Source organism: Pleurodeles waltl, chromosome 6 (genome assembly GCF_031143425.1).
Source record: "Pleurodeles waltl isolate 20211129_DDA chromosome 6, aPleWal1.hap1.20221129, whole genome shotgun sequence".
Lineage (NCBI taxonomy): Eukaryota > Metazoa > Chordata > Amphibia > Caudata > Salamandridae > Pleurodeles > Pleurodeles waltl.
In genome coordinates this window covers 431,788,016-431,800,767 of record NC_090445.1, presented here as the reverse complement: position 1 = coordinate 431,800,767, position 12,752 = coordinate 431,788,016, and the positions used below count along the sequence as shown (strand labels likewise).

Genomic DNA, 12,752 nt, shown 5'->3' with positions numbered 1-12,752 from the left:
CCACCCCGGGGCCCTGCCGTGCACTCCAGCCAGCCCATAGGCAGAGGCCTTGCCCACGCACACAGCCCAGTTGGTCCCGATCACAGCTCCGGGAAGGCAGTGATCTCATGCACTCCAAACCTGCTCAATATTGTTTGTGATGCATAGCCCTCGGTTAAATAGCCCTTTAAGGCACACAACACTCAATATTAGGTAGGATATTACACTTCACAACGGGAGCAACAACCGGACATGTCTAACCGGCCATCTTGCCATGCCACATTCTTGAGTTAAATTGTTAATAGGCATCAGTTGCTGGATATGTATTTTCGTGGGTCAGCTGTTTCCTCATCCAAGCACTTTACGTGGCGTCAATCCCTGCATCAAAGGCCTGCAAACCAAACCGTTTGACACTCTGCTTATGTGAGACACAAATAAACCTGGACTTAATGACTTTGATATACTTACATTGCACCATTAATAGTGACCCATGTAGACAGGCTCCCCAGGGAAAAGTGGTCAAGAAAAAAAAACAGTACATGCCACTCCATGTGAAAGAAATCCGACATCTTCTAAATCCTTTTGATCATAGAAAAGTGCATGTGCTGACGTCCTGTATGTTACTGCAAAGTAGACATTTTGGGTATGCTGTTAAGTCATTCCCCCTCTCCATGCTTGTTTCTACCAATTGTTCCTTTAATGCCCCATGGTCCAAGACAACTCATGCATCTTTTTCGTAGAAATATATAGATTTCCACATATTATGCTAGGGTCGTAATTTCAGGCAGTAGTGACATTTTGAGTAATACATTTCTTTTTGTTCATAGAAAAAACGCAGTGAGATTCCATGCTATTGGGAGAACCAGCTTTCCGGGTGCCAAAAGGCAAATTGTGCCTTCCATCACACCAAAGGGCGCTTTGTGGATGGTATCTTCTTTCCGCCAAGCAAAAGTGAGTGCTCCTTCATCCTGTTAGTGTTTGAAAATGTCTTTCCTCTGCCTTTCTAAAGGCTCTGCCCTGTTTTGTCTGTGATCTTTCAGGTCATTGAGACTGGCAGTGCTGTGTTGTAGCCTGTGGTATAGAAAGGCAAGAAGTGCCTTCCGTGCCATACCAGTCCTGCAGCAATGGGTTTAAAGGCATATGGTATTATAATTAAAGTATTTGTTAATGAAATGTGTAAAAGGGAGGGAAGACAGTTTAGATTTAAATACTTTAGGAATTTTAAGGCACACCTAAAGAGGGAGAATGTAACTGAGGTTTGAGAAAGAAAGATACTTTGGTGGAGTACCAGCTAGTATGTTTATTAAAGCTTTTGTTAGTGTTTTATGCTCTATCTGGGGTCTTTTTTTTTGTAGCTGCTGTTAGCTGGCCTGAGCCTGCTGTAGATGAAGTAAAGGGAATTCAGCCCTCACTCCAACAAGACAAACTCTCTGGCTTACCAAACACTTCTCCACAACTTCGTGGAGTCATAAAGGTAGACCATGAAAATGTGCCCAGCCCCACGCATCCACCCGTCATTATAAATGCTGCTGACGATGATGATGATGCGGGTGAGTATTTCTTCTAAGTGGTTCTATGATCACTTGCTTTTTCAGTGCCTTTTTCTATATGGGAAGTGAGGAGTTCAGTATGGTGGATTTTATTTGTTTGGGTGAATGGTAGTATATGTAATGTTGGAAATGAAACCTTCTTTGTTCTTAGCTGTGCTCTGAAGGCTATGGGTCAAATGGTTGGCTGGTGCCATCGATCCAAGTTAATCTTCTTCATCTTTAATTGATTAGATAGTGGCTTAAAGTTGAGCGTTACTTTAGTGGGAGAATGTTGTAGAGCTATGTGAGCTTAATTCATAGCCCCTGCTTTATATTTTCCAAGACTTGAGAAGGAATGCTGTAAGAAAGTTCTATCTTTTTGGCATAGTTGCCCCATTTTTTTGCCTGATGTCAGTGTGTTTGGACTGTAGTTCATTGGGATCCCGCTAACCAGGACCCCAGTGACCATGCTCTCTCCCCTAAATTTAGTTGTTGATTACCTTTCACAACCACACCCATGTGAGTCCCTAGTATATGGTACTTAGGTACCCAGTGTATTGGTACACCAGGGGTCCCCTGTGGGCTGCAGCATGTATTATGTCACACATAGGAGCCCATACAAACTGTGGCTGCAGGCCTGGCATTGCAGCCTGCATGAGAGGGTGCATGCACCCTTTTACTGTCAAACCTAGCCACTGCACTGAAGGGCACATTTGGTGCCCTCCTTGCATAATCTGGTTTGCACCAGTTCAGGAACCCCCTGGTTCCTGCTTTGGTGCGAAATTACACAAAGGACAGGGGAGTGACCATCCCACTGTCCAGCTCCTCCCCTAGGGAGCTCTGCCAGGTGGCACTTGATTCAGAGACCCCTGGGAGCGTCTGGTTAGGCCAGGTGGGAGACGATCCTAAACCCCTCTGATAGGTGGGTCACTGCAGAGAGTGACCAACCCCCTTTTAGAGTTATTTAAGGGCTCCCTCTCGGGCGGGTCCTCAGATAGGACCAGCAAGACTTTACAAGGAATTCTCTGCAAGACATCTTCTGACCCTGGCCTCTAGAGCCGCTGCTGGTCTTTGCCTGGATCTAAACATGTCTGCTTCTGGTTGGAAGGTTCCCACTGCAACATTGTTTCTCCGGATCCTTCAAGAATTCTGCAACATCCAACTATGTGCATCCTTCAGGGTCACAAGGACTCTGTTTGTACCAGGAAGCATAAAGGAATTTCCCTTGGAGTGAAGGAGTCACTGCCCTGCAACCCCAGGCACCTCAACACATCGTCAACCGGTCGGTGGGGTCTGCTTCACAGGTGGTGAGTCTGTGGCTTCCTCTGGGTCCTGCTCATCTTCTGACCAACTTGGGAGACTTTTGGCCCCTTCTTCTGTCACTGGCCTGGAACCCCTGTGCACCGCGACTGTTGAATTTGCCAAGGCTTGTTGACTCTTCCTCCAGGAGATCTTCAGGCGTCAAGAAACCCCAGCGTCCAGCACTCTGCAACTCGAAGATCAACCACAGTCCTGATATTCCTGCAACGGTGGGCTTCTGGTTTGTTGTGCTACTGAGGCCCCCTTATAACTCCCCGTGTCCATCATCTGTGGGTCACTCGTTGGGGCTGCAACGACTTCTGCTGGCCTTACTGCGTGCTGAGGGCAAGCCCTAAGTCTCGTGGACCTTGCTGGTCCTGAAAACTCTGCAAATATCTCTTAAGATCCTGCTTGCATTTGCCAGTGTTTGTTGGTGACCTGGCTGGTCACTCACCCTCCTACAATCCAGCGACAGTTGAGGGACAGCTCGTAGGTGCCTCCTGGGATCTTATGCAGCTCCTGTAACCCACAGCTGAACTTCTTCCTCCACCGACTTGCAGAACTTCTCTAGGAGGGGTGTGCATTGCCACCTGCACCTCTGATGGTGCTGGAGTCTTTCCTCTTCCTTTTCAGGACCTCCACATCTGGAATCTGTTCCTGGGTTCCACTGGCCTGGTCATAGATTGTGACAGCAGGTGGACAATCCGAGGCATCCACTGACTTCAGAGAGATTCCCTCCTCCCCTCTGCATTCAGTTACCCTTGTGTAGGTACTCCTGTCTTCTGGGTATCCATAGGGGGGGGGGGGGGGGGGGGGGGGGGAGGGGGGGTGATACTCTCCAACCATCCTCTTGTCGGTTGATTTCTTCTGGGTCCACCGGGAAGGGTGCTGGATCACACAAACTCCAACCACTACACCTTGTGCTAGTCTACAGGATGGCTAGGTGGGTAACTGCTTTGCACCTGATCACTGGGGGACACTTACCGTATTGACCTCTGGTGTTTTCATCTACCCTCAGCCCCTAGCTAACTACCACACTTACCTCGGTTGGGTTCACTACTTTACCTTCCACTTTTGTAGTATATAGTTTGCACCTTCCCCACCCCCCAATAGGGCCCTGTATATATCTATGCTATTTCTGTTGGTTATTTGGTGTATTTTTTTGCAACACTTGTGTGGTTCTTTCTTGTGGGTGAGTTACTGTTTGACTGCTGTGGTATTGCAAGTGCTTTACATAACTCCTGGATAAGCTTCAACTGCCCGCCTCAGCTACCCCTAGAGAGCTTTTGCTACCTGGACACCTATTTGCTATCACTAAGGGTTGCCTGAAGTCAGTATAGGGTGCCACACCATAGGTGTACACCATAAACTGAACCAGCCTCCTACTATAGTGCAGACTAATGGTTGGTTGTAGGGAGTTGGGTTCTGGTTGCAGTACCCACCCACTTTTTCCCTGGTTAGGTTTCTCCTACACAGCGCTTGTGCTGTGCTAGGGAAATCTACTGTATTTAAAACAAAAACAAAAAATTCTTAAAAGGGGCTTAAACCGTGCCCATTACTTACCTCTACTTACCTCACTTACTTGTCTCCCCCGTGGGTCTCATATCCTTCTTGTTGCCTTTTACTCACCAAAAGCTGGCTCCCACGCGGCTCCTACACCACTTTTGTGTACTTACTTACTATTGGTCAGCGCCTCTTCTTCACCTCCGTCTTCATCCTGGGCTTTGAGTCTTCATGCTGTCCTGCAGTGGAGCCTCTCCCAAGTACTGCTTCTGGTGGCTCCTGCCCCTACACTACCTCTACACTGCCCCTGTATCTACACCTACCTTTACTTCTACCTACACCTACCTCTGTCGCTGCCTAAAACCTACACGTACCTATACCTACCTACACCTACCTCTACCTACCTTTACCTCCCTCTACCTACCTGTACTTACACCTTCCTCCACCTCTACTTGCACCTACCTCTACCTACTCTTACCCCTTCCCACTCCTACCTCTTCCTCTATCTACACCTACATCTACCTACACCATCTACCTACAGCTCTACCTACCTATAACACTACCTACTTGTACCTACACCTACCTCACTCATCCTACCTCCTTCCATCTTCCTCTGCCTACACCTACTCTACTTGTACCTACCTCTACCATGACATTTCTCTACCTACACCTAACTCTACTTACACCTACCTACAACTCCCTCTACCTACATTTACCTATACCTACCTACACCTACCTCTACCACCACCTATCTGTCTAACTCTACCGTGACCGTCCTCTACCTACCTATACCTGAACCTCCACCTATCTCTACTTCCACCTACCTCTACTTCCACCTACTTCCACCTACCTCTACCTACACATACCTCTACTGTGACCTTCCTCTACCTACACATCCCTACCTCTGCCTCCACCCATTTCTACCCACACCTACCTCTAACTCCACCTCTACCTACACCTTAGCTCTGCCTCCCTCTGTCTGCCTCTGCCTACATGTACTCTTACCTACACCTGCCTCTATCTTCACCTACATCTTTCTCTACCTCTGCCTACACCGTCTACACATACCTCTGCCAACCTCTACTGTGTCCTACCTCTACCGTGACCTACATTTACCTCTACCTACCCCTATCTCTACCTATACCGACCTTTACCTACACCTCCCGCTACGTACCTCTACCTACACCTTTACCTGCACCAACTTCTACCTCTACTTACACATACCGCCACCTACATCTATCTCTGCTTACACTCTCCTCTACCTACACCTACTTCTGCCTATCTGATAGAGACTTCTATCTGCAGATTCCTTACCTTAGAACTCCCTGGCGTCCGCTTCAAATCCAGAATTTTTCTGCTGAGCAGTACCCTGCGCATGCTGTCGGGTGGCGTCGTTTGAACCGTCTGTGACGTCATGGTCTTCTATATAGGCACCACCCCAGCATGTGTACGTCAGTTCTTTTCCTTCCGCAGCAGTCAAGCGCAGATCCGCAAAGAGCAACCCTTTTTTCTTTGGTTGTCGACATTTTTCTGCTTGATTGTTTGAACATGTCCTCTAGAAAGACTGCATTCAAACCGTGTGGTGCATGTCACCTCACCATGTCGGTCCCTCAAACTTCTAGCGGCCCGACAGCCGTCTTAGGTCGGCGCAAATCCGAGGAGGTCACAGTCCCGCAGTAGGAGGAGGTCGCGGCACCGCTCCCGGGGCCCCCAGTCCTCTTCCTCGCATTCGAGGTCATCCAATCATTCAGGTAAGGGGCACAAGAAGAAGTCCAAGTGGACTTCGACTTAGCCATGCCCGTCTGCCTACGAGGCATCTAGGGAACGTCTATGTTCCGAGCACGGTTCCATGGAGCCGTCGCCAGGGCTGACTCTACGTCTTACCCCTTTTCCGGTGACTGGAGCAACCCCCGGCTCAAATAGTTTTACGAGGCCATGCACCTTGTTTTTGAGTGGGCTGCACCCTGGGGTGGGTCTTTGGGCCCTGTGGGGGTCAGTAGGGGCCCCATCGGATTCGATGACTGCGGCTTCGGCAACTTTGGGGACCCCCGGATCTGATAGCGGATCTGGACCGGCACCGTTCCCACACAGTTGCCCTCCTCTGGTGCTGGGTCCGACGTCAATGCTTCCTCCACCTCCGGCGCCCACTGGTGGTAGCTCCATCCTCATTCCGGATGAGCCAGAGCAACGTTGTACGACTCCAACTTCAACGGCGCCGATTAGGCCCAGTTCATTGCCTGAGCCTTATTTTGAACAGCCAGGCACATGAGGAGTGGGAGGGGTCTGAGGACCCTTAGCGTGTGAGTTGGAGCAAGAACATGACTGTTAAGAGGATCTAGGGGAAGCCGGTGAAGTGGACACCTCTCCAGATACTGGCATGCTCTCTCCTCCTAACGTGGCTACGGAGGAGGGAGCTTCTTAAGCTTTAGTGGTGCGTAGGGCAGCTGAGGTTTTGGACCTAGACTTGCCCACGGTGCCAGTCAGGATGAATCTCCTGACAGAGGTGCTTCAGCCGGAGGTGACTACATCAGAGCTGATGTTGCCCTTCAATGAGGCCCTAACTGATGTCCTTCTGGGAACATGGTCCAAACGCAGCACAGCGGCTTCTGTGAATAGGGCAATCTGCTGCTGCCATAGACCTGCTCTAAACGACCCTAGTTTCCTTACCCAACACACCACCCCGCAAGCTTGGTGGTCCAAGCCTCCTCTTCCCAGGGTGCCTTCCCTTCCGCCCCTCCGGATAGGGAATCCAAGAGGCTGGACCAACTTGGAAAGAAGTTTTCTTCCTCCAGCCTGGCATTGAGCTCAGTAAACACGTTTTTTGCCTATTGGGACGTTTTTCCCATACTTTATGGGATACAGTTGCACAGGTGCTGCCCCAGGTCCTGGAGGACTATTTCCCATACTTTATGGGATACAGTTGAACAGGTGCTGCCCCAGGTCCTGGAGGGCGTACGGGACACACTCACCCAGGCTGTCAAAAATGGGAGAGTGGCAGCCAAGTTTACAATTGGGTGTGGATTGGACACTACTGACTCGCTGGGTAGAACGATTGTGTCGACTGGCCCTACGTCGCCACTCCTGGCTACGTTCAACTGGTTTTTCAGGGGATGTCCAGTCGATTTTGATGGACATGCTCCTTGATAACACTTTCCTTTTTGGGGAAAAGGCAGACTCGGCGCTTGAGAGGTTCAAGGATTCTCGAGCTATGGCGAGATCGTTGGGTCTCTGAGCGCCAGCTCGACAGCAGTCTGTCTTCCGTCCCTTTCAAGGCTTTGGTAGGGGCGCGGTACCACGCCAGCCACAATTCAGCCACCGTCCTCCGGCTTCACAACATCACGTGAGAGGATGTGGTTGTGGTACCGTCAGACCCAGAGGGTCTGGCCAGCGGTCGGCCACCACACAGCTCCCTCCACTGCTCCCAAGCCCTCCTAGTGTGGTTCTGCAAGACCAAGTCCGTCCAGTTGGAGGGAGGATTCAATTTCATCTCCCTCACTGGCATTCCATCACAACATACAAATGGGTCTTGCATATCATACGTGTAAGGAAATGCCTCCTTGGCATGGTTGCCCCCTGACTTTTTGCCTTTGCTGATGCTATGTTTACAATTGAAAGTGTGCTGAGGCCTGCTAACCAGGCCCCAGCACCAGTGTTCTTTCCCTAACCTGTACTTTTGTATCCACAATTGGCAGACCCTGGCAGCCAGATAAGTCCCTTGTAACTGGTACTTCTAGTACCAAGGGCCCTGATGCCAAGGAAGGTCTCTAAGGGCTGCAGCATGTCTTATGCCACCCTGGAGACCTCTCACTCAGCACAGACACACTGCTTGCCAGCTTGTGTGTGCTAGTGAGAACAAAACGAGTAAGTCGACATGGCACTCCCCTCAGGGTGCCATGCCAGCCTCTCACTGCCTATGCAAGTATAGGTCAGTCACCCCTCTAGCAGGCCTTACAGCCCTAAGGCAGGGTGCACTATACCATAGGTGAGGGTACCAGTGCATGAGCATGGTACCCCTACAGTGTCTAAACAAAACCTTAGACATTGTAAGTGCAGGGTAGCCATAAGAGTATATGGTCTGGGAGTTTGTCAAACACGAACTCCACAGCACCATAATGGCTACACTGAAAACTGAGGAGTTTGGTATCAAACTTCTCAGCACAATAAATGCACACTGATGCCAGTGTACATTTTATTGCAAAATACACCCCAGAGGGCACCTTAGAGGTGCCCCCTGAAACTTAACCGACTGTCTGTGTAGGCTGACTAGTTCCAGCAGCCTGCCACACTAGAGACATGTTGCTGGCCCCATGGGGAGAGTGCCTTTGTCACTCTGAGGCCAGTAACAAAGCCTGCACTGGGTGGAGATGCTAACACCTCCCCCAGGCAGGAGCTGTAACACCTGGCGGTGAGCCTCAAAGGCTCACCCCTTTGTCACAGCCCAGCAGGGCACTCCAGCTTAGTGGAGTTGCCCGCCCCCTCCGGCCACGGCCCCCACTTTTGGCGGCAAGGCTGGAGGGAACAAAGAAAGCAACAAGGAGGAGTCACTGACCAGTCAGGACAGCCCCTAAGGTGTCCTGAGCTGAGGTGACTCTAACTTTTAGAAATCCTCCATCTTGCAGATGGAGGATTCCCCCAATAGGGTTAGGATTGTGACCCCCTCCCCTTGGGAGGAGGCACAAAGAGGGTGTACCCACCCTCAGGGCTAGTAGCCATTGGCTACTAACCCCCCAGACCTAAACATGCCCTTAAATTTAGTATTTAAGGGCTACCCTGAACCCTAGAAAATTAGATTCCTGCAACAACAAGAAGAAGGACTGCCTAGCTGAAAAACCCCTGCAGAGGAAGACCAGAAGACAACAACTGCCTTGGCTCCAGAAACTCACCGGCCTGTCTCCTGCCTTCCAAAGAACTCTGCTCCAGCGACGCCTTCCAAAGGGACCAGCGACCTCTGCATCCTCTGAGGACTGCCCTGCTTCGACGACGACAAGAAACTCCCGAGGACAGCGGACCTGCTCCAAAAAGACTGCAACTTTGTTTCAAGAAGCAGCTTTAAAGAACCCTGCAACTCCCCGCAAGAAGCGTGAGACTTGCAACACTGCACCCGGCGACCCCGACTCGGCTGGTGGAGAACCAACACCTCAGGGAGGACCCCCGGACTACTCTACGACTGTGAGTACCAAAACCTGTCCCCCCTGAGCCCCCACAGCGCCGCCTGCAGAGGGAATCCCGAGGCTTCCCCTGACCGCGACTCTCTGAAACCTAAGTCCCGACGCCTGGAAAAGACCCTGCACCCGCAGCCCCCAGGACCTGAAGGACCGGACTTTCACTGCAGAAGTGACCCCCAGGAGTCCCTCTCCCTTGCCCAAGTGGAGGTTTCCCCGAGGAAGCCCCCCCCTTGCCTGCCTGCAGCGCTGAAGAGATCCCTTGATCTCTCATTGACTTCCATTGCGAACCCGACGCTTGTTCTCCCCCAGGAACTGTGAAAATTGCACTAAGTGTCCACTTTTGAAATAGCTATTTGTGAATAACTTGAAAAGTATACATGCAATTGAAATGATTCAAAGTTCCTAATGTACTTACCTGCAATACCTTTCAAACCAGATATTACATGTTAAATTTGAACCTGTGGTTCTTAAAATAAACTAAGAAAATATATTTTTCTATAACAAAACCTATTGGCTGGATTTGTCTCTGAGTGTGTGTACCTCATTTATTGTCTGTGTGTATGTACAACAAATGCTTAACACTACTCCTTGGATAAGCCTACTGCTCGACCACACTACCACAAAATAGAGCATTAGTATTATCTATTTTTACCACTATTTTACCTCTAAGGGGAACCCTTGGACTCTGTGCATGCTATTCCTTACTTTGAAATAGCTTTGAAATAGCACATACAGAGCCAACGTCCTACAATACGGAAGGGATATTCCCTCCCCTTTCAGTCTTTCCCTCCTTCTATCCCTCCGATAAAAGAACGGCTGATGGAGAACTATTTGGTTTTGCTCTGCGAGGAAGTTACGGCTCTCTTGGCTAAGAGAGCTATAGAAAGAGTCCCGATGTCAGAAGTAGGCAGTGGTTGGTATTCCTGTTACTTTATGATTCCCAAGAAGAACAAGGGCCTTCGCCCTATCCTGGATTTAAGGGACATCAATCTCTTCCTCAAGAAGGAGAAATTCAAGATGCTCACTCTTGCTAAGGTCTTGTCTACCCTAGACCAAGGAGACCGGGTGGTAGCGTTGGACTTGCAGGATGCGTATTTTCATATCCCCATCCTGCCCGCCCACAGGTGTTACTTGCGGTTCAAGGTGGGCCAAGAGCACTTTCAGTTTACAGTGCTACTCTTCGGTCTCACCAGTGCCCCTTGGGAGTTTACCAAAGTGATGGCGGTGGTGGCAGCTTATCTGCACAGGTTAGGGATTTCAGTCTTCCCCTACATAGACGATTGGCTGTTGAGGGCTCCGACGCCCCAGGCTCTCGTCACCCATCTCCTGCATTTGCTGGGGTTCACTATAAATGTGCCGTAGTCACACCTGACTCCTTTTCAGAAGCTCACTTTCATCGGGGCTGTTCTGGACACAGTGCAGCATCGGGCCTATCCTCCAGAGCAGCGTGTCCAGGATATTCAGGTTATGATACAGATGTTTCGGCCTCTATCCTGGATTTCGGTGAGACAGACTAAGGCTGTTGGGACTCATGGCTTCCTGAATCCTATTGGTCAAGCATGCCAGATGACATATGAGGTGCTGCAGTGGGACCTGAAGTTCCAACGGGCACAGCATCAGGGAAATCTTACCGACGTGGTTCAGATCTTGAAGGGGACTGAAGAGGGTCTGCAGTGGTGATTAGTGAACTGCGATTGGGTCAAAGGCAGACTCCTCTCCCTTCCTCAACCAGATCTCACAGTAGTGACAGATGCGTCACTTCTGGGATGGGGCGGCCATCTGGGAGAGATGGCGATCAGAGGTCGCTGGTCTCCCTGGCGGAATCTGGGCTCCATATCAACTTGTTGGAGCTTCGGGCGATCCGGCTAGCATTAAAAGCATTTCTTCCTGTTGTGAAAGGGAAGGTAGTGCATGTGTTCACGGGCAACACTACTGCAATGTGGAACTACAACAAGCAGGGCGGTGTGGGGTTGTGGAACCTTTGTCAAGAGGCTTTGCGTGGCTGGAACAACAGGGCATATCTCTGGTAGTTCAACACCTGGTTCTCTGAACGCCAGGGCGAACAAACTCAGCTGACGATGCATAGCGGATCACAAATTGTATCTCCATCTGGAGGTGGGGCAAGGACTCTTTCAACAGTGGGGAGAGCCTTGGTTAGATCTGTTCGCATCGATAGAGAATGTGCAATGTCAGCAGTTTTGCGCATTGGAGTTTCCAAGGGGGCCATTGCTAGGCGACGCTTTTCGTCGCAAGTGGAGTTCAGGCCTCCTGTATGCCTTTCTGCCCAGAGTTCTCAAGAAAATCAAGAACGACTGGGCCCAAGTAATCCTAATAGCTCTGGATTGGGCACGGAGAGTCTGGTATCCACAGCTTCTCAAAACGAACATCAGTCCTCTAATCAGGTTGCCTCTTAGGGAGGATCTTCTGTCGCAGCGGCAGGGGAAGGTTTTTCATCCGAACATGTTAACTTTGCGGCTTCATGCGTGGAGGTTGAGCGTCGACAGTTGATGACTGTAAGGAAATGCCTCCTTGGCATGGTTGCCCCCTGACTTTTTGCCTTTGCTGATGCTATGTTTACAATTGAAAGTGTGCTGAGGCCTGCTAACCAGGCCCCAGCACCAGTGTTCTTTCCCTAACCTGTACTTTTGTATCCACAATTGGCAGACCCTGGCATCCAGATAAGTCCCTTGTAACTGGTACTTCTAGTACCAAGGGCCCTGATGCCAAGGAAGGTCTCTAAGGGCTGCAGCATGTCTTATGCCACCCTGGAGACCTCTCACTCAGCACAGACACACTGCTTGCCAGCTTGTGTGTGCTAGTGAGGACAAAACGAGTAAGTCGACATGGCACTCCCCTCAGGGTGCCATGCCAGCCTCTCACTGCCTATGCAGTATAGGTAAGACACCCCTCTAGCAGGCCTTACAGCCCTAAGGCAGGGTGCACTATACCATAGGTGAGGGTACCAGTGCATGAGCATGGTACCCCTACAGTGTCTAAACAAAACCTTAGACATTGTAAGTGCAGGGTAGCCATAAGAGTATATGGTCTGGGAGTTTGTCAAACACGAACTCCACAGCACCATAATGGCTACACTGAAAACTGGGAAGTTTGGTATCAAACTTCTCAGCACAATAAATGCACACTGATGCCAGTGTACATTTTATTGTAAAATACACCCCAGAGGGCACCTTAGAGGTGCCCCCTGAAACTTAACCGACTATCTGTGTAGGCTGACTAGTTTTAGCAGCCTGCCACAAACCGAGACATGTTGCTGGCC

At 50.2% G+C, this 12,752-nt stretch overlaps 1 protein-coding gene across 10 annotated transcripts in view; it reads left to right on the top strand.

Moving 5' to 3' along the window:
• Positions 1-12,752, top strand: part of LOC138299844 (zinc finger CCCH domain-containing protein 11A-like) — a 273,758-nt gene that overhangs the window by 49,136 nt on the left and 211,870 nt on the right. For all 10 annotated transcript variants that reach the window (XM_069238464.1, XM_069238454.1, XM_069238456.1 and 7 more), the window contains exons 6-7: positions 807-930; positions 1,335-1,529. In XM_069238464.1, the coding sequence (XP_069094565.1) occupies positions 807-930; positions 1,335-1,529 (319 nt within the window). The remainder of the gene's footprint in view (positions 1-806; positions 931-1,334; positions 1,530-12,752) is intronic.